Genomic DNA, 25,998 nt, shown 5'->3' with positions numbered 1-25,998 from the left:
TATATACCAATAATATTTTATTATAATATTATAAAATTTATTATTCAAATTAACTAAAGTTAATAAATATAAAAATTGAATAATCTGATATTTATAGTAAATATTTATTATTGAATTAACAAAGTATTCAAATATTATTTATAAAGTAATATCAAAATATATTTTTTCAATCACCATCAACATAGCCCCGAAACCTTTGCGCCTAGATCAATATTTCGAATAAAAAAAATATCATTTATATTTTATAGAAATTTCTTTAAAATTTAACTTAAAAAATTTAAATCTATTCAAATATTGATTTTAATTTGAAGTTATATAAATTAATATACAAAACATTTCTGCACCGTATATAGAGATATTCTAAATTTGACCACCCATCAAACTCAACAAGGCATCACATCACCCCTCCCCTTGAGTCTCAATTTTAATGATTATTTCTAAATTCATGTGTATTTTTTGATTTATTCATAAGAAATTTTCATAGATCAAATTCATCATCCAGAAAATAATTAATAAGGTAATTGAAATTATCATTTTTTTTATTTTTTATCTATTATTCTAAAATTAATGGGCATAAAATAAAAAAAAAATAAATAATTTTTAAAATTAAATTATAATCAAGATTAGTTATTTAAATAAGCCCCTTTATGCATAATTTTATTTCCAAATCGTATTACTACGGATTGAGCGGATTCCATCTGTCCATTGGGCGTCGGGTAGGACTCGTGTCCGGTGAGCCATCACCATTTCCCTGCAGCCACTTCGCTTGGCAAGCGACAGATCTACGATCTAATTTCCCACCGGCTCCTCCTCCTCGTCGTCGTCTGTAGAACAACCTCCTGCCGACTCCTCAACGCGAGGCGATGGAGCCGGACGTGAGCATCGAGACAGGATCCATGATCCGGGTGGCGGTGCTCCCTGTGGGCGGCTCGATCCCCCACTCGCGGCTGCGGTCGTACGTGGCTATGCTGGGCCAACATACCAAGATCGACCTCTGCTCCATCAGTTCCTTCTATTTGGAGCACCAGAAGAGCCCCTTCACCCATCAGCCATGGGAGACCGGCAGCATCCGCTTCAAATTCATGCTTGGAGGCTCGCCGCCCAGCCCCTGGGAGGACTTCCAGTCCTGTCGCAAGATCCTCGCCGTCATAGGCCTCTGCCACTGCCCCTCTTCCACCGACCTCGATCTCGTCGGTGATCAGTTTGCCGCCGCGTGCAAGGGTTACTCTTCTGCCCTTGCGAAACGCTGTTTTGCTTTCTGCCCCTCTGATTCCCAGGTGCCTCATAGATCTGCTTTTTTCCGTTCATTTGGCTAACGTATTTCGAATCACTTTCTTTTGCTGGATGATTCCTGGTATAGTTATCATATCTAATATCTACTATATCTAAAATTTTCTGGATATTCCAAATTCCTTAACTGAACAAATCACAAATAGGAAGAATGGGGAAAACAATTGATGAATAGGTATTACAGAATTTGATTCTCTGTGAGAAGTAAGCAAACTGTCTTAGTTATTACATTATCAGCATTCGGAGATACTTCAATTGCAACCTGAACTTACAAGGTGAGAAGGTTGGATTTTAGTCTTTTTTTTTTGCGCAGATATTTATCAGCTAACCTTCCTAAATCAATAAGATGATGCTATTGGGATTCTTTATAAAGTTAGAATTTTGCCAATGTATTTGTTTTTTTTTACCATCAAATGTCTGTACTAATTTTTTTGTCATACTAGAACCATTGGTCTAGCTCCAATATATTATAAAATGAAAGAAAACTTATTAAGACAGTGTGAACATTTTCCAAGTTGCCCAATAATTTATTTAGTTATATAAGGTGAATTAATTAGAGATGGTTTAAGGAATCGAGACCTCTTATTAGTACAGTTATATGTAACTATAATAATATTGGATATTGTCACCATATAATTGTAGATCTCAATGGAGGGATAAAACCCATGTAGCCCTATATAGTTTTTTGTTTATTGCAAGTAACAAAACTTTCTCACCTTATCCATAAGTTGTATTATGGGTGGCGAAAAATGGTTTGTCAATTTTCTTCTTTATGTAAATATGTGAGATTTATTGTAAAAAGAGAGACAAGGGACCTTAATATACTATGATTTGATGAATTAAGATGGGGTGATTGGAAAAATAAGAAAAAATATATCTCAAGATTACTGTACCACTTCCTTTTACTTGGTTTGAAGGAAGAATCATGATATCAAAATTAAGAAGTTGGGTCAAGCTGTCGGCCTTATGCACTTTGTATGCAATATATGTTAGCTAGTGCCTAGTGAAGCCAAAGCCCATATGAAGATATGCGGTGCACCATAGTTTATCAGTCAATATTGCATTGAGTCTGTTTGACATATTTTATATTACCATAATTTTAGAAACATCTAAGATCATAGGGCACAAAATAGAAGATATTAGATAATATATTTGATTTGGACATCGATAGACATCCATGCTTGATGTTATCAACTTGTTACTGGGTTCATTATCTAACATTTTCCTTGAAAAATGATAATATGCTCAGCGATTAAAATCTCACTCCAACCAGCACAACCAAAATTTTTGGTTCCATTCTCATACCGATACGCGGAATGGTCAATACTGGCATGGAACTGCTAACGAAGGAGGGAGGAAGAGAGATAAAAAATGAGAGAGAAAGATCACTCACCATTCATTGATGGCTCAATCTGGTCTGGTGTCATGAGAGAGACGGTGAGAGCGACGATAAGCCATTGCGCATGTGAGAGAGACGAGCAAGAGAGCTGTCAACTCCAACGTCGCATGAAAGATAGACATTTGCGTGAGAAAGGGCTGTTGCGCGAGAGAGAAATGAAAGAGGTTTAGGGCAGAAAAAAGATTTTATTTTAAATTTTTTCTTGAGCTAAAAGAATACAATTAAACCAAAATGTTTGAACCAAAATGACCTAGATGATAAGCCTACCTAAATGATCTAATCATATCCTAATTAGACTCTGATAGAGTTTTTAAAACCTAAGGTTTGGCCAGCCTAGATAACTAATAAAATTTAAAATTAATAGCAATGAAAATTTTTATAGAAAGAAAAATACAATGTTGTAATAGTTCTTATAGTAAAGAAAAGTTTAGTTTTTTTTCTTACACTCATATTTTTAATTGCTGATACTGGAATTAAAGTTTTCAGATATCTTTGTTGGTGTTCCCAATCATAAGTTATGCTAAATAAAATTAAAAAAATATTATGTTCCCACATAAAAATTATATTGGTAGATCTATGAAAACAAGTAATCAAAATTCTTATAAAAAATTGTATCCTATTACTCTCAAATATTAATAAAAATAATTCTTTTAATTGATGTATTCTTATATTTTGGAATTATATTGGTACGACATGATGCGATACCGAAACTATATTGTTCAGGATGAAACTCCGGAATGGCTCGAAATTTTTAACCTTGAATATGCTAATGATTTGTCATTATGATGCTAGCAAATACCAACCACTAACATATGAATTACACTTAGTATAAGTGAAGACATCATACACAGAAGAATGTGCATGCACATTTCCCTCAATTTAATATCGTTGGCTGGACCAGCAATTTTATAAAGAATTTTTGAAAGTTAGTATGTTTGTTACTAGCAATATGCTGCATGAGAGTGGATTCTGATTGGTACAAGAAGTCTGATTAAGATGTTACTGTTCATGCTATGATTAAGGGATATGAAATAAAATAAAATGTCATAGAAACAGAGTTTTTAGATGGATAAAGGCATTATAAAAGAGAAGATAAAGTATTGCATTCATTGAAATTAGGGGTAATACAATGACTTTTTGTTTTGATAAGTGATCACCACAAATTAGAATATATCACTGTTGAAATATAAACACATTGGTTAGTGATTTGAGTGCCATAACAGAACTGAGAGAAGGTAAAATATATGTAAATATAAATGAAAAGTATTTTCTATATTTCTTATTTGTAGGGAATTTGATATTTAGTTTGAATCAGAACTAAGCCAAGAAGGTGAATATCTATTAGAACCTCCAAGGCAGTTTATCAAGAAGAACATAAAATGACTTTATGATTTCAATGTAGGTTAAAATCAGATTTTAAGTCGACATTAAATATCTTACATGGCTACTTCACCTACTTTTATAAGTTTTATTGACTTATTTAAACATCTTCATCTCAATTCCGCTGTTAGTCCTATTACATGCTATTTCTCCTGGACTGATTAGTTAACAAACAATAGGTTTGATTTCTTGGTTGGGAAAATTTCTTTTCTTCATGGTATTGTGTCTTAATGTTGTTCAGTGATCTAAAAACAAAGACTTGTCTGATCCCTGTGAGCCATTATTTTTTCTTTCCCAAATTTAATTGAAGCTCTTGCTATGGCATATGTCAAATTTTGGAATTCACCTGCCAGAACATTTCTTACCTTATAATTCTTTCTCATGAAAAAGATTATACTATAAGAAATTCGAGCTTTGATCCATTCCATATACAGATATAGAACCTATTTCTGCTGGTTGGTTGTTTACATTCAAAATTAAGTTCTTCAAAATATGCTAGTTTTTTTTTAATTCTTTTGGTTCTTTGTACATTACTTGTCTTTATGGTTTTTGACAACAGTTGGAGGATGGGGATAACAAAAGAGAGAACATCATCTTGTTTCCCCCTTCTGATCAAAAGACACAAGAATTCCATATGGTGACTATGATGCAAGATCTTGCTGCTTCTTTGTTGATGGAATTTGAGAAATGGGTTCTTCGTGCCGAATCTTCTGGAACCATCTTGAAGACACCTTTGGACTCCCAATCTAGTCTTGGTGCAGAGGAGGTTCATTCTTTAGGTGTTCTAAGGACATAAAAAGAGTTTTAAGTATCACATTGAAATAACAATAGGAGTTCAATTGATTGTAGATTTCAATGACTTCAGTTTGGTTTTGTTCCAGTTTATCAAAGCAAAGAAAAGGAGGCTTGCCCGAGCCCAGAAGACAATAGGTGATTACTGCCTGTTGGCAGGATCTCCTGTTGATGCCAATGCACATTACTCGACCGCGATTGAGCTAGCAAGGTTAACTGGAGATGTATTCTGGCATGCAGGAGCTCTGGAGGGCAGCATCTGTGCATTATTGGTAAATGATTTCTATACTTTTGTACTGCTAGTTATGTCTATACCAATGATATCTCACATGCTAACATAAATCCATCAATTGCACTTGGAATATATGGTCTTTTCTTGCTCTGGTGGATTGTGCTAACTATATTAATTGATTATTTACATTTCCATGCGTAGCTCGACCGAATGGATTATAAAGATCCTGTTTTAGAAGAGGAAGTGAAGTACCGCTATTACACTGCCATCCAGCTCTATAGAAGATCTTATCTACAAGATAATGCACAACGGTACATAAAATTAGTTATCTGTAGTCTTGTTTCCTTCAGCGTCTAATATTTCTGCTGAATGTTTGGACTTCTGATTAGTCAGCTAAATGTTATATGAATCATTTTAAAAAAATACTAAATGAAATTAATCTTCCTAAGCTTATATTCACTAGAAAGTTCTTTGTAATTTCTTTTTCGAAAGCTGTATTAAGGAAATTACCAGAAAAATATAATAGGCTTGCTTATTTCAGCAGTAATAATAGGCAATGGTACAATCCAATACTATTACTATCTTTGAGTAAGTTTTGTGTTTATTCAACAAAAGGTACAACTTTGTCTCAACACAATTTTTTCTGTGAATATGCATTCAATATGCAGTGTTTTTTTTAATCATTCTTTAATTTGTTTGTTAGTGAATTAAGATTTTCATTGATGCTTAGTACATGTCTTTCTATTCAAATAGTGATTTATGTGGATACCTGCATTCCACAGTTGGGATTAATGCCACAATGCATTAGTTCTCTTGTATCAACAGTCTGACTATGAATATAAATATTTTATCTATCTGCATCTACATGCCAGAAACTGTTGAACTTATCTAATCTGTGGACCGTCAACATTTTGAACAATCACTTCACAAATTTCTTCTTAGGTTTATAATAGTTTTAGTTCATCAATGCAGTCACTTTAAAATAATATTCTCTTTTTACTATATTTTGTTAAGTAGGCCTATTAGATATGCTTGTTTATATATTATAGTGAACCAACAAATTGTTGTGATCTCTCTGCTGACACGAATCATATCATTATCTCTGTAGGGTCTCAACAGTGAGCTTTGAACTAGAAGCCACACTGAAGCTAGCTAGGTACCTTTGCCGGTAAGTCTGTTTACTGCATTATCTTTGCTCATTTTACTGGTTACCTATATTTGGTCTTTTGGTAACAGTCTAATATTCATCTAGATACTGTTTGCTTCATAGCTTTGAAACTGTTATATTTTTTATTTGAATTAATATGAAGGCTTGCTTATGCTTTCAACTGCTGCATGTGCTTGGAATTGAATTTTTCTCTGCATCTCTATTTCTTCATTCTTGTATAACAATTGTTTGTCATATAAGCACCTTCATTTTGTTCTTGTCTGTGTGCATGGGGCATTTAAAAATTCTTTGTAATTTTGACCAAAACACAATATTAGATTTTGACAATAGAAGATGTTTTTTTTCCATCAGGCTCACTACATCTATAATTAAATTGATTTAGATGTGAATGTGTTTCTCTGCTGAACTATGTTCCTTCTGTGAATGAGTTAGCAATCTGATACCATGAAAGCAGCAATACCTGTCCAAGCTTCAGGTCATAGATGTATGTTCAAATCTCTCTTTAACTTTTAGCATTGCCTAGTTGTTGAAGCATAAATAGTCTTAATAACAACAGGGTGGGTGTGGGGGGTTGAAATTACATTTGTATCACTCGAGGGAAGACGAGGGAAGGATCTCTCAACTATAACTTGATGCCACCTAAGGTCAACCAGTTTCCAAAACCAGAGCTTTCTTTGGTCTTATTCTAGCTATTTGATCTTTGACTAGTAAGATCATGGGAAAAAAGTATGAATATTTTGATCTGAGAAAACAGAAAAGAGAGTGTGAGAGAAGGTGAAAACAATCAACCATTTAGAGATAAAAGTGGCGATGGTGAAAAGAGGGGCAGTGATGAAGAGAGAAGGGGTGGACAAAACAGACAAACAGTACTAAATTGACAATTAGTTGTAGCTGCATACTGTAGCAGCAATATAGTGGCACAGAATGGTAGGATGAAAGCAGTTCACAATCCACTTGATATGATATGAACTTGGAAAAAAAATGTCAAACGAGAAAATTTTGGGTTATATCTTATTCATTAGATATCACACACATTATCTACGCTAATGATGGGCTCCAATATCTCAAGATAACAAAACTTGATGACACATCAAATCATCTAGATACAACATGTGCCATAGCACAAATCATGAATATGAGGCAGACTTCAATGATTTTCCTTAGTCAACTACTAAAGTTGAAAATAACTAGCCAAGCTGATTTATCTACCAACTAAAGCTTATAGTTAATTCATGCTGACATAATCTATTACATGCCATACTAAATTATTTATCATTCCTCTAAAAGAAGCTTCCTCTCAAGTCTATATGTGCTTAAGACAACTTCACGAAGAAAAATTAAGGTATCTGAGTTCGTCACTGAAGTTTTCTGTGTATTGATATTGCCTAACTCATAACCTTTCTACAACTTGCTGTCAAGTCGTCTCGTCTATCAAATTATTTGTGCAACTGAAATATCATGGGAAGTTTAAAACCATTTCATTTGTTAGATTTCTCTTTTCCTATGAACATGAGTTCTACTCATTTATGAAAATATTCTCATTTTTTTGAAAGGTAGAATTATTTTCTTTCCTGTAGTTTGTACTTATCTGATTTTGATTGTTTCTGGAGATCCCACTAACCAGTTTAGAGTTAAAATACTTATGTTGCTTCTATTGATGTTAATATGTTAGGCGTGAACTTGCTAAAGAGGTTGTAGATTTGTTAATGGGTGCTGCTGATGGTGCAAAATCTCTAATTGATGCAAATGATCGCTTAATTTTGTATGTCGAAATAGCAAGATTATTTGGGACACTTGGTTATCAACGCAAAGCAGCCTTCTTCTCCCGACAAGTAGCTCAATTATACTTGCAGCAGGATAATTCATGTGCTGCTATAAGTGCTATGCAAGTTTTAACTATGACCTCAAATGCTTACCGTGTCCAAAGCAGAAGGAAGAGCCAAAAAATCAGTCCAGTATCCCAGGTAATTTGTCTACAAGATGTAGAATTCTTAGATTATACATCTAAAGTTGAAATCCTCACTTATTGATTTGCTTTTTATTTACTGAATTCTGTTCCTATGCGTGAAGCCATGAATATACTCTTCTAGGAAAACAAAATTGGTTTTGTGGTGACAATCTGTTCATATTTTTATATAATATAAAAGCATGAATGTGGATTACATACACATTGAGCGCCCTCTCTTCTTATTGAGATAAATGATCCATGGAATTCAACTTATTGATGTTATAAAGATCAAGGTATAAAATTTAGCCCATATTTTGATTTCTTGCCAGAACGATATAGTGTCATGTTGTGCTGGGCATGCCGACATGGGGTGCCAGAGGCATCGAGGAAAAGGAATTGGGGAAGAAGAAGAAATAAGGACGAACAAATTGACTTGCCTTGTCGAAACCCTAGCTGTTGCCACGATTGCTTGTGGGAGTTGCTGTAACTTGCAGAATTAGTAGGCGTTGATCACAGATGTCATAGAAGTCAGTTGTGGAACTGGCGGACATCGATCGTGGATGCCAAAATTTTCTTCCGTCTCTTGCAGAACTCATTGCCGCTCATGGAATTGCCAAATGTTGGTTGCAAATGTTGCAAAAGCTCTTGCATCACTCATAGATCCCAAATCCTTGTTTTGAGGTTTCATGTAGTTTCTCATGTTGGTCAGTAGGTGAAAGAAATGATTCACGCATGCGATAGGCATGGAATGATTTTTGAACCATGGCACCAAGCATATCTGCTGATAGAAAACTTGTCAAAGTTCTTTCACTTTGCGAATCTCATAAGTACAATAAATTTTGATTTGTTTGTCTTACCAAAAGATAGTCGGATATTGTCAATACTTTTTGAATAACTAATGGGACAATTTTTCCTTTCTTTTCTTTGATTGTTTCTCTTGCTTATTTGCCATGCTAGATTACCCTTTCAAGCAATTTTTGGTAAATATGTTTGTCTTTTAGCGTTTTAAGTTTTTATTTTAGTTGAAAGAATCATAGGTAATATATAGCTTTAATACAGATTTCCTCAGGAGGCAATTTATAGTAAAGGTTTTGAAACAGTTTAGATTCTAGACTTCATGCTTTAGTTCAGTGAATCTCTGAAATTCAATCACTAAGTCTTATGTGTTAATCCACTGTTCTATTAATTTTTGTAATTGTCATGTCTCAATATTATGTGAGGTTTTGAGAATCTTATGTAAAATAGGAACTTGAATAGCTGGTAGAATCTAGATTCTAAAATCTTTATCACGAGGTTATAGCAAAACTAGTTAGTAACTTTTATATGGTCAGTCAATGTGAGAACATATCACCATTTCTTGTTCATTTGATCTAACTGAAGAGTGTCCCGGCATATGAATTGGCCATATTCTTAAGCAAAGTAGAATAAGTTCTATTAACTGCATTATAGTAGTCAGCTGCTTTAATTTTTGAATATTAGTATTCAATAATTGCAAAAAAGAATTTGGATCAGCTTATTTACTCATGTTGACCTTTCAGTGTGCAAAGTGTTTTACTAGGTCTAGATCTAGTTCATATGACAATAAGGTGGCGTTTGATTCAATGACTGGAATGACTATGAGTATGGATTTGATACTAAAGTAGAATGAGAATGGGAATGGAAATGAAACCCACCTAGTTACATGGGTTTGGTTGATTCCCATAAATCTAGAAATCATTCCCAAATCCACAATCCAAACACTATCTTTTACTATCATTACATTCCCTCATTCTCAAATTCATGAACCAAACATCCCCTAAGTTTTTTTGTAAGAAAATCCTATTACATAGTTACATATAATACAAAAGTTTGTAAGGATGTCTTTCTTTCTCTTTTCAAAAATTTCATTTTTTTTTTTGCTGCAGTATGTGTAAAATTAAACAAAAATAATAGATGTGTTGATAAGAAAAAATAGGTAATCTATTCCATTTTAGAAAATGATCATATGTTGTGTAATGCTTTCTCTTAACTCTTTGTTTACATATAAATGATATTCTTTGTTTCTCGCTTCATCTTCATTTTTTTATCTAATGAACTAGGACATAATCCTGGACACAATGAATATATATATATATATATATATATATTATATTTTTTTTGCCTTTTCTAAACTTTTATTATTATTTGATCTATTGTATAAAAAAGGTCATCTGAATTTCATTTTTTTCTTTTTCTATCTTCTTAGATCTCACAACATCTGTTCTCCCCATAATTGTGTCATGGTAAATACCATAGGAGAATATTATTACAGAATATTTAATGGTGTCTAACCAGGCAAAATGGTAAAAAGAATAGAGATTACAATGTTCTATAATTTTGAAATTACCAATCTATATTGAGATAATGAAGTTGAACCACTCTGAAAGTTGAATGTTTTTTTCATATCGGTCTGAGTTTTGGTTGGGAGTCTGGACTAACATTCCCTTAGATTCTTCTGCAATTTTAATATATCTTATTTCTTTGTGTTGTTTGCGATAAGGAACTGGGAGCAAGTCATTCTGATGGGGGAAAAGTGCACCCTCAATTAGTCTCTTTATTTGAGTCTCAATGGAGCAGCATACAGATGGTTGTTTTGAGAGAGATATTGATGTCCTCTGTACGTGCTGGGGATCCTCTTGCTGCATGGAGTGCTGCAGCTCGTCTACTTAGATCATTTTACCCACTCATCACGCCTGCTGGTCAGAGTGGACTTGCAAGCTCGCTTGCAAATTCTGCAGAAAGGCTTCCATCAGGCACACGCTGTGCTGATCCTGCCCTTCCTTTTATTAGGTGAGTTTTTTTGCCTAACTGTTCATGGTTTGTTTCTCATAGTAACTGATTAGTAAAAGGTAGGATACATCCAAATGGGTATTGGTTCAAAACATCTAGACCATCTCCAACCCATAACACCATATTTGGTGTAGTTTTCACACTAAAATGGTGAAATTTCAGCATCAAATACTATTTCAGCTCCAACCCACCCACACCATATCACACCAAAAAGGAATATTCTTTAGAATATTCTATTTTTCTTATTCATAATTTAATTATCAACATACATTTAAATTTATTAATATTTTTATATGATAATTATTATATTTTAAATTAATACTTCATTAATATTTTTAAAAAAGGGCAACCGGTGCACGAAGATCCTGCCATGCGGGGTCCCGGGGAAGGATCCATTGTACGCAACCTTATTCTGTTTTTTGCAAGAGGCTATTTCCAAGATTTGAACCCGTGACCTTTTGGTCACATGGCAACAATTTTACCGTTGCGCCAAGGCTCCCCTTCACTTCATTAATATTTGATAGGTTAAATTTATGCATATCAAAAAATTTAATATTTTATTATATTTTTTTATGAAATTAGTGATATAATTTATAAACATAATTATAATTAAAATATATTAAATAGATAAAAATAATAATTTTAATAAATTAAATTTTTACAAATATACAAATGAAATTTAAATATGCTACTAAATAATTTAAATTTATAATAAATAATAATTACATTTAAATATCCTATAAGTAAAGAAAAGGAAATAATAATTATAAATTAATTACATTTGATTTTATTAATTATATAATAAATTTAAAAATAAAACCCTTCTCCCACACCAAATATAGTGATGCGAATAGTGCAACACCAAAGATGGTGTTCTAGTATTCACCACACCATATTTGGTGTATGGATTGGAGTATTTTGGTGCTAATTTTATACCAAATTTGGTGTTTTGGTGATGGATTGGAGATGTTCAACATGAAGCAAATATTATCTTCACCACTGTGTGGATCTGAGTCACTGACAAAATGCATAACAGCTGCTAGAATCAACTTATATCATCGCCCATTAATTTATTTGCCCATAATGTGAAATAAAATCATTTGACATCATACTCAGACATGATAACCTATTTTCCACTATTTGAGAAAACATCAGTAACCTTGTCCTTATCCACTATGAGAACCTTTTCCATCTAATGCACTTGATAGGTTTTATGCTGCGCTATTATTCTTAATAACTATGACCAGTGTAGGCAAACTCACAATCCAATCAACCATTTGAGAATTGTGTTCAATGCCAAGTATATAGGTTACCCAGGGCACATACTTGCATTATGGACCTTGTTTAGGAAGTTCACCCAAATTAGATTCCTTTTGGTTACAAATTTTATGGAAAGGACATAATTCTAAATAATAACAGAGCACAGAGCCATTCAGTTTATAGTTCCCATGCAGGAGACCCAAGTAACCTTGAGGCCTTTTTTGATGGATCATTGCACATGTAGATGCATTCTTGAAATCTCAACATGCAGGAACCAAATGTATAAGCAACTGAATGAAACATGAGGATACAGAAAACTTCTACAACTATTGTAGGGACTGATTTGAACACCCACAAGTCACCCAGCATCCACATGGATAATTTGCAGCCCAATCAACTTAAAATCTTATAGAAAAGTTGAACAAATTTAGACCTTTAGTTGGATGGTCCAACAAAGGTAACAGTAATGCACTTGATGATCAAAAGAATGTTACAAGCCTTTGTGTCCTATCTCTTACTAGTCCCTTTTGACAATTCTGAAACAGATAAGACATTGAGAAATTTGTATCATTATGCAAATAGTTAAATTTGAGCAATGAATCTGATAAAATAAACATAATAACTTCCACTAGAAAACCAAAGCGTAAAATATAGGTGCCCATATTCTTATCTTTCTTAATCCTTCTTTGTGAAACAACTAGTCCTGTTCCAGGTATTTGCAGCTTGCTTGAATCCTCCTGAGCACTATAAACAATTCTTTCAAAGAATTCATACTGGAATTAGTCAGGAAGGCTACTACACAAGCCATCTGACAGTTACCATGCTCTTCATACCTACATTAATTTGATGGAAGAGCTGAGCTCTGTCCATCAATCTGGGAGAATATGGATTTTGAATTTAGTTAATTTAGTAATTTAAATACCAAAGCATAGAGCTCAATGGAGGGATAAGATTCATGTAGCTAACCCCAAATAGTTTGGAAAAATAGGATAACCCCAAATAATTTGGACAAACATGGTGTGATGATTATGATGAGCAATTTAAATAAGGATAATAAATGCATTGTATATGCTTACTGTTATCCCCTTAACTTGACGGCATGGCTGGGCGCAAGGATTGACTCGTTGCTCCTTGGATCCAGCATAGTGGGCATGTGCGCAAGACATGCCAAGCAGTGGGTGGATTTGTGGCAGTGCACGGGGGTTGTCCAAGAACAAGTCGAACAGGAGGTCAACTTGACGGTGGGGAACAGATGCAAAGGATTGGACGCGCGGAATCTGAGCATTTGGCCAAGCGTGGTTTGTAGAAAACGTGAGTCATGGCATGCAGTGCAACACGACGGATGATGCAGCAAAGTGGCTATTCGACCCAAGCCCATGAAGCAGAACCATGGGCCAAGCACAGGGGTGCATGCTGACCTTTGACATGGCGCCAAGGCAACATATAATGTGGCTGGTAGTTTGGGGCATGTGGCATGGTAGTTGAGGAAACTACCATGCAACCGCTTGTAACCGCCAAACCAACCCTGCCTATGAACTATAAATAGGCATGGGGTGGGGCAAAGGCAAGACATGAGGGAGTGTATGAGCATTCTACCAAGAGAGTCCACGTGTAATCCTTGATTGTTAATACAAAAAGGTTGGGAGTTTTCCTGTACGTTGGCTTGTTCTTGCTGGTGCCTGTTCGTGCCTTGGCTTGTGCATTCTCTAGCACTTCGGTGGTGCAATTGTAGGCTGAAATCAAGTGTGGTGCTTGATTGCCACGCATGAAATTTCTAAGGCAGAAATTACCCCTGTGACAACTGGTATCAGAGCGCAGAAACATGGCTGGTGGCAACCACGAAATTAGAGAAAGGCTTTCATCTTTGGAAGTCTTGCTCGGTGCGGTACCGGATGGAGAGGATGTTTGCAATCTGGTTGCAAAAATCTTCAACTTGGAGGCTAATTTGGAGCAAATCCAAGAATCTTTACGGGAGGAGATGGCGCAAATACGGAAGAAAAATGAGGATCTACGCTATGAAGTTATTGTTCTGCGAAGAGCAATGACTTCTAGTGTAGAAACGGGGTCTCATCGTCAATTGGTAAGAGTTCCTTAACCAAAATCTTTTGGTGGCACACGGAGTGCCAAGGAACTCGAGAATTTTCTATGGGACATGGAGCAGTACTTTGTAGCTGCTAAAGTGCCTGAAACCGAGAAGGTAACAATTGCTAACATGTACCTTGTTGGTGATGCTAAACTCTGGTGGTGAACTCGCATGGTAGATGATGCAAATGCGGGTTGGTAGAAGATTGATACGTGAGATCGGTTGAAAAAGGAAATGAAGGATCAATTCCTTCCAGGCAACACTTCCTGGATTACACGAGATGGCTTGAAACGTCTCAAACAGAGCGGTTCTGTGCGAGACTACGTCAAAGAATTTAGTTCTTTGATGTTGGACATTCAGAATATGTCTGAGGAAGATAAGCTCTATAACTTCTTGTATGGTTTGCAGCCTTGGGCGCAGGTTGAACTTCGTAGGCAAAATGTGAAGGATTTGCCTAGTGCAATTATTGTTGTTGACGCTTTGGTGGACCTTCGCATGAGCAAAGAAAATTTGAACACTTCTTCATCTTCCAAGCCTAATTTTATCCGCAAGGATAAAAAAGGAGATTGGAAGAAGGATTGCAAGAAGGATGTCGAAAAGAAGGATTTGGGGAACAACCAAGGTAAAGGAAAGGCAGAGCATTCGGCTGCCCGAGGAAAGGATAATGTGAAGAATCAGAGTTGTTTCTTATGCAACGAGCCTCATTTTGCCAAAGATTGTCCAAAGTGCGAGAAGTTAAATGCCTTCTTGGTGGGGGATAAAGGGGAAACTTATGAACAGGAAGTTGCTACTCTTGTTAACCCCTTATAATTGCTAAATACACTTGTTGATTATGAGTCTATCGAATTGCTAACCAATATGTCAGAGGACATGGTGCGGGCTCATTCTCAACTCCTGCACATTACCATTGAGTTGAATGGAAAAATTGTAAATGTTATGGTAGATACAGGGGCTACTCATACCTTTGTATCTGCTAAACTGGTGAAAGATTATGGGCTGTCAATAAGCAAATGCCCAAGTTACATCAAGTCGATGAATGCCAAGGCGCAAGCAGTTGTAGGTATGACTTACAATGTACCTTTACCTGTTGGCACTTGGGCAGGGAAGGCAAATATGATGGTGATCCCGCTTGAAGATTTTCAAATAATCATGTGTATGGACTTCTTGCGGAAGACAAAGATGGTGCCCATGCCCCTCACTTGGATGGAGTGATGGTGATGCAAGAGTCCAATCCATGCTTCGTTCCTGCGGTACATCCTTATGGAAAGGGGAAAAAGGGGAAGACAAACATCATATCTGCAATATCACTGGAGAAAGGCTTGAGGCGAGGCGAAACCACTTATTTGGCTGCCTTGATCGATGCAAAATCAGACCAGAATGTTGAATTACCAGTGGGTGTTCAAGACATTCTGTCAAAATTTGAAGACGTGATGCCATCGGAGTTGCCGAAATGTTTACCACCAAGGAGAAATGTCGATCACAAAATCGAATTGATCCCTGGTGTTGTCCCTCCTGCAATTTCGAATACTGTATGTCTCCTTTAGAACTTGTTGAATTACGTAAGCAATTGAATGAATTGTTGGAGGCAGGATATGTTCGACCATCAAAGGTTCCTTTTGGTGCACCGGTGTTGTTCCAAAAGAAAAAAGATGGTAGTCTGAGGATGTGCCTTGCTCAGTCGAGTTTTGAAAACCATGATGCCTTGCTCAGTCTATCCAACAAATCTTGTACCAGTGGAACATGGTACTTGTTTTTCATCGTCACTTTGTTCAAGGCCATGTAATCCACGCACATCCTCAGACTACCATCTTTTTGCTTATTGACAGCCCATAATCTTTCACCAGTTTGCAGATACAAAGGTATGAGTAGCCCCTGTATCTACCATAACATTTACAATTTTTCCATTCAACTCAATGGTAATGTGCAGGAGTTGAGAATGAGCACGCGCCATGTCCTCTGACATATTGGTTAGCAATTCGATAGACTCATAATCAACAAGTGTATTTAGCAATTGTAAGGGGTTAACAAGAGTAGCAACTTCCTATTCATAAGTTTCCCCTTTATCCCCCACCAAGAGGGCATTTAACTTCTCGCACTTTGGACAATCTTTGGCAAAATGAGGGCCGCTGCATAAGAAACAACTCTGATTCTTCACATTATCCTTTCCTCTGGCAGCCGAATGCTCTGCCTTTCCTTTACCTTGGTTGTTCCCCAAATCCTTCTTTTTGACATCCTTCTTGCCATCCTTCTTCCAATCTCCTTTGACATAGTCTCCTCAGAACCGCTCCCAAGGTTGCAAACCATACAAGAAGTTATAGAGCTTATCTTCCTCAGACATATTCTGAATGTCCAACATCAAAGAACTAAATTCTTTGACATAGTCTCGCACAGAACCGCTCTGTTTGAGACGTTTCAAGCCATCTTGTGTAATCCAGGAAGTGTTGCCTGGAAGGAATTGATCCTTCATTTCCTTTTTCAACCGATCTCACGTATCAATCTTCTACCGACTCGTATTTGCATTATCTACCATGCGAGTTAACCACCAGAGTTTAGCATCACCAACAAGGTACATGTTAGCAATTGTTACCTTCTCGGTTTCAGGCACTTTAGCAGCTACAAAGAACTGCTCCATGTCCCATAGAAAATTTTTGAGTTCCTTGGCACTCTGCGTGCCACCAAAAGATTTTGGTTAAGGAACTCTTACCAATTGACGATGAGACCCCGTTTCTACACTAGAAGTCATTGCTCTTCGCAGAACAATAACTTCATAGCGTAGATCCTCATTGTTCTTCCGTATTTGCGCCATCTCCTCCGGTAGAGATTCTTGGATTTGCTCCAAATTAGCCTCCAAGTTGAAGATTTTTGCAACCAGATTGCAAACATCCTCTCCATCCGGTACTGCACCGAGCAAGACTTCCAAAGATGAAAGCCTTTCTCTAATTTCGTGGTTGCCACCAGCCATGTTTCTGCGCTCTGATACCAGTTGTCACAGGGGTAATTTTTGCCTTAGAAATTTCATGCGCGGCAATCAAGCACCACACTTGATTTCAGCCTACAATTGCACCACCGAAGTGCTAGAGAATGCACAAGCCAAGGCACGATCAAGCACCAGCAAGAACAAGCCAACGTACAAGAAAACTCCCAACCTTTTTGTATTAACAATCAAGGATTACAAGTGGACTCTCTTGGCAGAATGCTCATACACTCCCTCATATCCCTTGCCTTTGCCCCACCCATGCCTATTTATAGTTCATAGGCAGGGTTGGTTTGGCGGTTACAAGCGGTTGCATGGTAGTTTCCTCAACTACCATGCCACATGTCCCAAACTGCCAGCCACATCATATGCTGCCTTGGCGCCATGTCAAAGGCCAGCATGCACCCTTGTGCTTGGCCCATGGTTCTACTTCATGGGCTTGGGCCGAATAGCCACTTTGTTGCACCATCTGTCGTGCTGCACTGCATGCACCCGTTGCATGCTATAGCTCACGTTTTCTGCGAGCCACGCTTGGCCAAATGCTCAGATTTCGCGCGTCTAATCCTTTGCATCTGTTAGCCACCGTCAAGTCGACCTCCAGTTCGACTTGTGCTTGGACAACCCTCGCGCGCTGCCACAAATCCACCCGCTGCTTGGCATGTCTTGCGCACACTATGCTGGATCCAAGGAGCAACGAGCCAATCCTTGCATCCAGCCTTGCCCTTAAGTTAAGGGGCTTGGGAGCATAAGCCTGGAAGGCATAATCAAGTAGCTGATGCATTGAGTCAGAAGGAAGTTTTTGCTGCTTTCTACTCTATCTCAAGAGTAGAATCAGATATGGTGAGCATAATCATGGCTATTGCTGCAAGTGACATAACTTATGGGAAGTTGGTGCAGTAAGTAAAAGACGGGGTCATACGACGGTAGATCTCCTAATTTACAAAGGGGGGGGGGGGGGAATCTTCGTACCTGCAGCGGGTGGTTTGCGGAAAGAGTTGTTGAAAGAAACTCATGACCCACAATGGGTTGGACATCCGAGGGTTGAGCGCATGGTTGCTCTTTTGGCCCGCTCTTACATATGACCAAAGATGGAAAACGACGTAAAAGCTTACGTCAAAACTTGTCTTGTGTGCCAACAAGACAAGACAGAACGAAAAAAGGAAGCTGGACTACTTCAGCCGCTGCCCATTCCAGAGAAACCTTGGGTTTCAGTCTCTATGGACTTCATCAGTGGCTTTCCAAAGGTAGATGACATGTCTTCAATCATGGTAGTGGTAGACAGATTCTCAAAGTATGCTATATTCATTGCGGCTCCTTCGGCTTGCCCCTCGGATGTCGTTACGGAATTGCTCTATCATCATGTGGTAAAATTCTTTGGTTTGCCTAATGACATTGTGAGTGACAGGGACACTCGGTTTACGGGGAGATTTTGGACGGCTTTGTTCAATATGATGTGGACCGATCTAAAATTTCCCCGTAAACCTAGTGTCCCTGTCACTCATAATGTCATTAGGCAAACTAAAGAATTTTACCACATGACGATAGAACAATTCCGCAGCAACATCCGAGGGGTAAGCCGAAGGAGCCGCAATGAATATAGCATACTTTGAAAATCTGTCTACCTTCACCATGATGGAAGACATGCCATCTACCTTTGGAAAGCCACTGATGAAGTCCATAGAGACTGAAACCCAAGGTTTCTCTGGAATGGGCAGTGGCTGAAGTAGTCCAGCTTCCTTTTTTCGTTCTATCTTGTCTTGTTGGCACACAAGACAAGTTTTGACGTAAGCTTCTACGTCGTTTTCCATCTTTGGCCATATGTAAGAGCGGGCCAAAAGAGCAACCATGCGCTCAACCTCGGATGTCCAGCCCATTGTGGGTCATGAGTTTCTTTCAACAACTCTTTCCGCAAACCAACCGCTGCAGGTATGAAGATTCTCCCCCCTTGTAAATTAGGAGATCGTCCTCGATCCAGTACCGTCGTATGACCCCGTCTCTTACTTGCTGCACCAACTTCCCATAAGTTGTGTCACTTGCAGCAACAACCTTGATTCTGTCCACCATATCTGATTCTACTCTTGAGATAGAGTAGAAAGCAGCAAAAACTTCCTTCCGACTCAATGCATCGGCTACTTGATTATGCCTTCCAGGCTTATGCTCCCAAGAAAAGTCATACTCCGCCAAAAATTCTTGCCAACGGGCATGCTTAGGAGATAATTTCTTTTGGGTTGCAAAGAAAGACTGTTGCTGCAAGTGACAGATGATTATGTGATGATTATGATGAGCAATTTAAATAAGGATAATAAATGCATTGTATATGCTTACCAATATTCAAGTTTCTGGAGTACTCTGCCAGCTCATGATTTTGGTTATGGAATTTGTCTCTTTCAGAACTCCTCTATTCCGTATCTTTTCCTGTTCCCCTGTAGCTATTGTGCTGTGTCAAACTTAGCAGAGATTGCTCTCTCTAGTACTAAATTATTGAATCCCTTTTGAAAATGGAATATAATATTTTGATTTTGAAAACTATAATTAGAGACTCTGATATTCAGAGTTTCATTTACCCTTGTACTTGTTGGTCTCTCTATGCCCCAACTGTCATTCTAAGTTAGACACCAACATGTTCATTTACCACAAGCTTCAGAAAATAATCTGCAGGTAAACCAACATGTTTACCTATTTCGATACTCGAGTCTTTGTAGCATAGATTGGGAATAGATGTTAGATATAAGTTTTTTATATATATTTATATGATGTGAACCTCTGGCCAGGGTGAGAATTATTTTATACTTTTTGTTCCATCTGGTTGTTCTTTAATCATTAACTGTGAATATATAGCATTTGTCTTTTGAGGTCTTGTCCAATGCTGCACTGCAAGCTTATTATTTGGTGAACTTGTGTCAATGATACAATAATACCACGTAGATAATGTTATAGTAATTTCTCTACTTACAGTAAGAGGTCTGACTCTTTCCAGGCTGCACTCATTTCCCCTCCATCCTTCACAGACAGATATCATAAAACGTAATTCTCAAAAGGAGTGGTGGACTGGCTCAGTTCCCTCTGGACCATTTATCTACACACCTTTCAGCAAGGGAAGTTCCACTGATTCTGTTAAACAAGAGCTGACTTGGATTGTGGGAGAACCAGTTCATGTTTTAGTAGAATTAGCAAATCCTTGTAGCTTTGATCTTATTGTCGAAAGCATCTATCTCTCAGCTCATTCTAACAACTTTGATGCTTTTCCTGTTAGTGTAAATCTACCTTCTAACACTTCCAAGGTGATATCGTTATCTGGCATTCCAACGAAAGTTGGAGCAGTTTCAATACCTGGATGCATTGTCCATTGTTTTGGTGTCATCACAGAGCATCTATTTAGAGATGTTGATAACTTGCTTCTTGGAGCATCACAAGGTCTTGTTCTTTTAGACCCTTTCAGATGTTGTGGTTCTACCAAGCCAAGGAATGTGTCCTTTCCAAACATTTCTGTGGTGCCACATCTACCCCTGCTAGTTTCCCGTATGGTCGGAGGAAATGGTTCTACAATATTGTATGAAGGTGAAATTCGTGATATTTGGATAAGTCTAACAAATGCAGGGACTGTGCCAATTGAACAAGCACACCTTGCATTATCAGGGAAGAACCAGGATTCTGTTAGCTCAATTGCACATGATGTTTTGTCGTCAGCTCTTCCTTTGAAGCCTGGTGGTGAAGTGACTATTCCGGTGACTCTAAAAGCATGGCAATTACATTTATCTGATACTGATTTAGATGCTACTAAGAGCCCTTCTGCAAATACACGAAGAGTGTCTAAGGAAGGAAGCAGCCCTTTGTTGGTTGTTTATTATTCTGGTAAGCAAGTGACCATATGGTTGTCAGAATTACTCCACTTAAATTCTTATATGTAACACTCTGAATTTTGATTTGCATTTCTTGACTCCGCTCAAATTTTGAAGTTCTAGGAAAGGTATTTTAAGATTTCTTGTATAATTTTGCCAGTTTGCAGGATTTCAATTAGCTTAGTTATAGCAACCTAGATTCTAGGTCAACATGTGCATATATATGCTAAAATCATAAATATTAAATATAGTAGTAAAATATTTTAACTAAATTGTAAGATTTTACAATGCTTCATTCCAAACCTGTGAAACTTTTTTCCATTCCTAGGTAGGATGTTGATTCTGATGACCTCAGAAAAGAATGCTTGATTGGATCCTAAGATCTTGTCAATTAACTCTTTTCACTCAGTATCGCTTTTGACATTTTAAGACCTGCTTTAGTGCTTTCCAAATTGTTGTGTCGTGAGATCTGCTGCTTAATTATGTAACCTCTAGTTGCATAGTTTTTTCCCTCAAAATTAATAATCAATCAATCTCATTGACATTTGTGTTAAATGTCTAAATTAGAGTTATCATATCAAACCTTTCAGTGCAGTTACAGCTGAGAAAGGAAATTTATTGTGCAAATAATTCTCTACTTCGCCTAATGCATGCATACCGATAATAATATAGGTTGGGTATACTGAGTGGTGCAGATCTCTACTCAATACAGTACAAAATAGGTATTGTCCTTAACATAATTAATGATGCATGTACATGTCCTTAACATAATTGTGTAACCTACAGGATATATATTTTTTTTTTTGGGAAAATGTCCATGTTGGTATTGTCTTGGGCATAATAGGTACCTAATTGTTTTAGTTAGCAGAACAGATATCAATAACTTTTCCTGGTAATTCTGTTAATCATCAACTGATGTACTGTTTTCTAACCTCTTTTTTTTTTTTATTTTTTTATTTTAGGTCCATTAACAAATTCTGATGAATTAAACTGCAATGGGAATACTGTTCCACCAGGAAGGCGATTAGTTGTCCCTTTAAATGTGTCTGTTCTGCAAGGCTTGCGCTTTATAAGGGCACGCCTGCTTTCAATGGAGTTTCCTGCACGTATAGGTGGGGCACTTCCTAAAAGAATTAATAGTGAGAAAGATATCACTGAAGAAGGAAATTCTTTGGTAAGGATTGATCCTTACCGAGGCAGTTGGGGCCTGCGACTTCTTGAACTAGAACTGTCTAATCCTACAGATGTAGTTTTTGAGGTCAATGTGTCTGTGCAGTTGGAGAGTCATCCGAGTGAGTATGGCATGTCAATTTTCAACAATGCAGACATTGACTTTGGTTACCGGAAAACCAGAATTGATCGTGATTATTCTGCAAGGGTGTTGATTCCTTTGGAGAACTTTAAATTGCCTGTCCTTGATGTTTCTTTCTTTTCAAAAGATACTCAAGTCAACAATGTACTAGGAAATGCAGTAGCAGAAAGGAATGCAAAGGCTGAGTTAAATGCTTCCATCAACAATTTGATATCCAAAATAAAAGTGAGATGGCATTCTGGAAGAAATAGTTCTGGAGAATTGAACATCAAAGATGCTACTCAAGCAGCACTGCAAGCATCAGTGATGGACATATTACTCCCAGATCCTTTAACCTTTGGATTCAGGTTGGCTGAAATTGGAACTCCATCAGAAAACATTGGCTCCTCTGAAGAATCCAGTTCAGCAGAGAATTCCACTCCTGAGTTCATTGGAAAAGCTAAAGATTCCATATCAGCTCATGAGATGACTCGCATGGAAGTCATTATTCAGAATAATACAAAAGAAAAGATTAGAATGAACCTGACTGTATCATGCAGAGATGTAGCAGGGGAGAATTGCTTTGAAGGAAATAATGCAACTGTTCTATGGGCTGGTATATTCAAATAGATTGACTGACAATTTAGTTTTTAATTAGTAATATCAAGATTTGATTATTTTGATTGAAAATGATGTGGAATTCTGTAAGGAAAATGTGAAAAGGCTAGATAAAGTTGCATATAATCCATAGGCCATGACACTAACATACCAGGAACCAGTTCAAAGTTTATTTGTAAGACCTTTAAATTTCTCCTGTAGGTCTATCTTTCTTGAGTGGCTAATACATTCTACTTTAGGTGGTCCCTTCTTCTATATGCCATGCTCCATTGAAAGATCAGTTCTTTTATATGCTATGCTCCATGAAAACATGAATTGTGGAACAACTAAGGATGCAATTTGTCCTCAAATGGTTTTTATATAATTGTGGGTATTTTTTTATATCCAAATAGATCCATGGCACATTGGTTGTGTATAAGAGATGAAACATTTGAGTCATACCTTTACAGATCCATTTATCTATTCAGAATGCATTTTGTTAACCCCTTAATTTTCTCCCTTGCTCAGGTATCGTTACTGACATCAATCTGGAGGCGCCACCACTCCAAGAAATTACACATTCTTTTGCTCTTTACTTTCTTGTGCCAGGCGAGTACACATTACTCACAGCTGCTGTCATAAATGATCCAACTGATGTCCTCAGAGCTCGTGCCAAATCAGATTCCTCAAACGAGCCAATCTTTTGCCGTGGCTCCCCTTTTCATGTACACGTTTCTGGGACTGCCTAAATACCTATCATGCTGCAATAAGGACAGGTCGTTTCATTATCTGTTATCGGGCCTCCATGTTTTTAGATTCATTCAGGAATCATCCAGTTTTGATTAATTCATATACACGTACGATTAAATCACGCTTAGACTCTGGAAATATGTATTCTTTTCTTGCCGTGTTTGTTGTATGCTCTATTTTTCTGATGACCGAATTCACTGAAATTTTTATCGGTTTGTGTATCGTCTCGTGCGGAAAAACTACAAGGTGTATGTCTTTTTGTAGGCGTTTTCTTTTTTTCCCACTTGGCTAGTTGGCTTATCTATTAATGGAGGCGTTTTATTGAAATACGACATCCTCTTTCATGTTTTTTTTTTTTTTTAAAATACCCTATTACCTACAATAGAATATGACTTGGATGTGGTAGTTTAAGATATGGAAAAGTAATACGTCATTAGCTATGACAGTTATAAAAGAATATATACATTTTTTTGTTCCTTGACTATTCTAATACATTTAAGCCACGGAGATTTTGACACTATCTTTAAAAGTAGGTAGAAATTAACTTCCTTGGTCTCCATTGAGAGAATGAGAACATGGACTATTTAGACAAAGCATAATTGAGAGTTTTATAAGAAAATTTTAATTTTTAGAAATTTTTAGGACCACCTAAAAATTGTAGACTCATTTTAACTAACGTGTTAACTTTTTTTAAAAGAAATAATCAGAAATATTTTGGTCAAAATACCCAAACAAACAAACGGTTTGAAACCTACTAGGAGCATGCCGACTTAACATGCAAGTTATACTCAGTCTAACATGCAGGCCTAACCTCCTATTGTCTAATATGACCCAAAGCTTTGGTCAAATCTGACATGAGGTGGTGCATACCATACTGAAGTCTGTCATGTTACATGCGACTGAACCCATTTGACAACACTAGAAATATGACTCAGTTTCAATAAAATTTAGCAAGAACTACGACTAAACTAATAGATATCAGAATTACAAATCACTGTTGGACATTCTTACTGTAAGATTATTATCTAAATAAAACTTATTCTGAAATTAAATTCAGAATTACTAATTCGATGGATCACATCGTACTGAAGATTGCCCTGGCTGCTGCCCGAGCCCGATGGGATGTGCATGGCCAGGTCACCCATGTGCCGAGTGTTACTTGAGTTCAAGTGGGTCGTCTAAGTGCTGAGTGCAGTCCAAGTGGGACGCCAAGTGTTGAGTCGGCCAAGTAGCCAATCACCAAGTGGGCTAAGCTGTTGAGTTAGGAGGTTGAGTCCGAGTGGGTTGCTCAAGTGGAAAGTGGGATGCAGCCCGTGTTGGAAATGGGGATAGTGGGAAACGTGGTCCATGTTCCCCACTACACATAATGGAAAAGTCCATTATGCCCCTAGTGTATTTCCCTATATAAAGGGGGTCCGTCCAAGGCTCAGGGGGTGTGAAATTGCAAGTGTGCGACGAGAGTAAGAAGAGAACATCCAAGGCGGCGGGATTTGGTTTGTGGAATTGCGGAGGGCTTTCCGATCTTGTGATCGCTCTTCCGACAGTGAGTTTTCGCCACTGCCGACTGCGGATCTGCGGGAGATCGCTGTAAGTTTTTACCGCATTTTTAATTCGTCAATCATGCATTTAGATTATAAAATCTACATTGGTATCAGAGCGCGTAGTTATTTCTAAAATGCTTATAGACGAATTATGAAATTGCCGTTTGAATGTTTCCTCGTTTTGTCATTTCCCGGCGCTGTTTTGCACGACTAATGTGTCGTAGCATACACGTTGTGCCAAATTTACAAAATCAAGACCGCTGGATTTGCCGATGACGACAGTCTGTGGTCGTCGATGACGTCTTGGCTGACCGGCTATGTGTTAGTAGCTAGGACGGGCAGAACCACAGTCGGCGATCTCGTCGGGCCTGAAAGGACCGGCTGCCACCGGCAGAAGGCTGGCATGACCGACGATTGTGTTTGTCGCAGTTGCGGTATTGGCAGCGTGATCGAACTGGGCGGCTTGGTGGCGTGCACAACATACACGGCGTGCACAGTGTGCGTGGCGTGCATGCATGAGATCGTGGTGGCGAATAAAACGGAAAAAGCTAAACATGAAGTTTTCTGTTTTGAATTTTTCTCAAAACAAAAGCGAAAATAATTGCTGCATGCTTACAAAAAAAAAAATGAAACTTTTGTGTTTCGA

The 25,998-nt window shown here is 37.4% G+C and overlaps 1 protein-coding gene across 1 annotated transcript; it reads left to right on the top strand.

The window, feature by feature from the left end:
• The first annotated feature begins 675 nt into the window (after nucleotides 1-675).
• LOC121991638 (trafficking protein particle complex II-specific subunit 120 homolog) lies at nucleotides 676-24,008 on the top strand. The gene is made up of 10 exons (XM_042545621.1): nucleotides 676-1,277; nucleotides 4,629-4,835; nucleotides 4,951-5,133; nucleotides 5,295-5,404; nucleotides 6,202-6,261; nucleotides 7,934-8,225; nucleotides 10,728-11,017; nucleotides 20,312-21,186; nucleotides 22,136-23,080; nucleotides 23,590-24,008. Exons 1-10 carry the CDS (start codon nucleotides 864-866, stop codon nucleotides 23,808-23,810), a joined length of 3,597 nt encoding a protein of 1,198 aa, XP_042401555.1. The 5' UTR covers nucleotides 676-863; the 3' UTR covers nucleotides 23,811-24,008.
• Nucleotides 24,009-25,998: the final 1,990 nt, after the last annotated feature.

This window comes from Zingiber officinale, chromosome 6B (genome assembly GCF_018446385.1).
Source record: "Zingiber officinale cultivar Zhangliang chromosome 6B, Zo_v1.1, whole genome shotgun sequence".
Taxonomy (NCBI): domain Eukaryota; kingdom Viridiplantae; phylum Streptophyta; class Magnoliopsida; order Zingiberales; family Zingiberaceae; genus Zingiber; species Zingiber officinale.
Note: the sequence above shows the minus strand (reverse complement) of the source record. Positions and strands in the feature narration are given on the sequence as shown.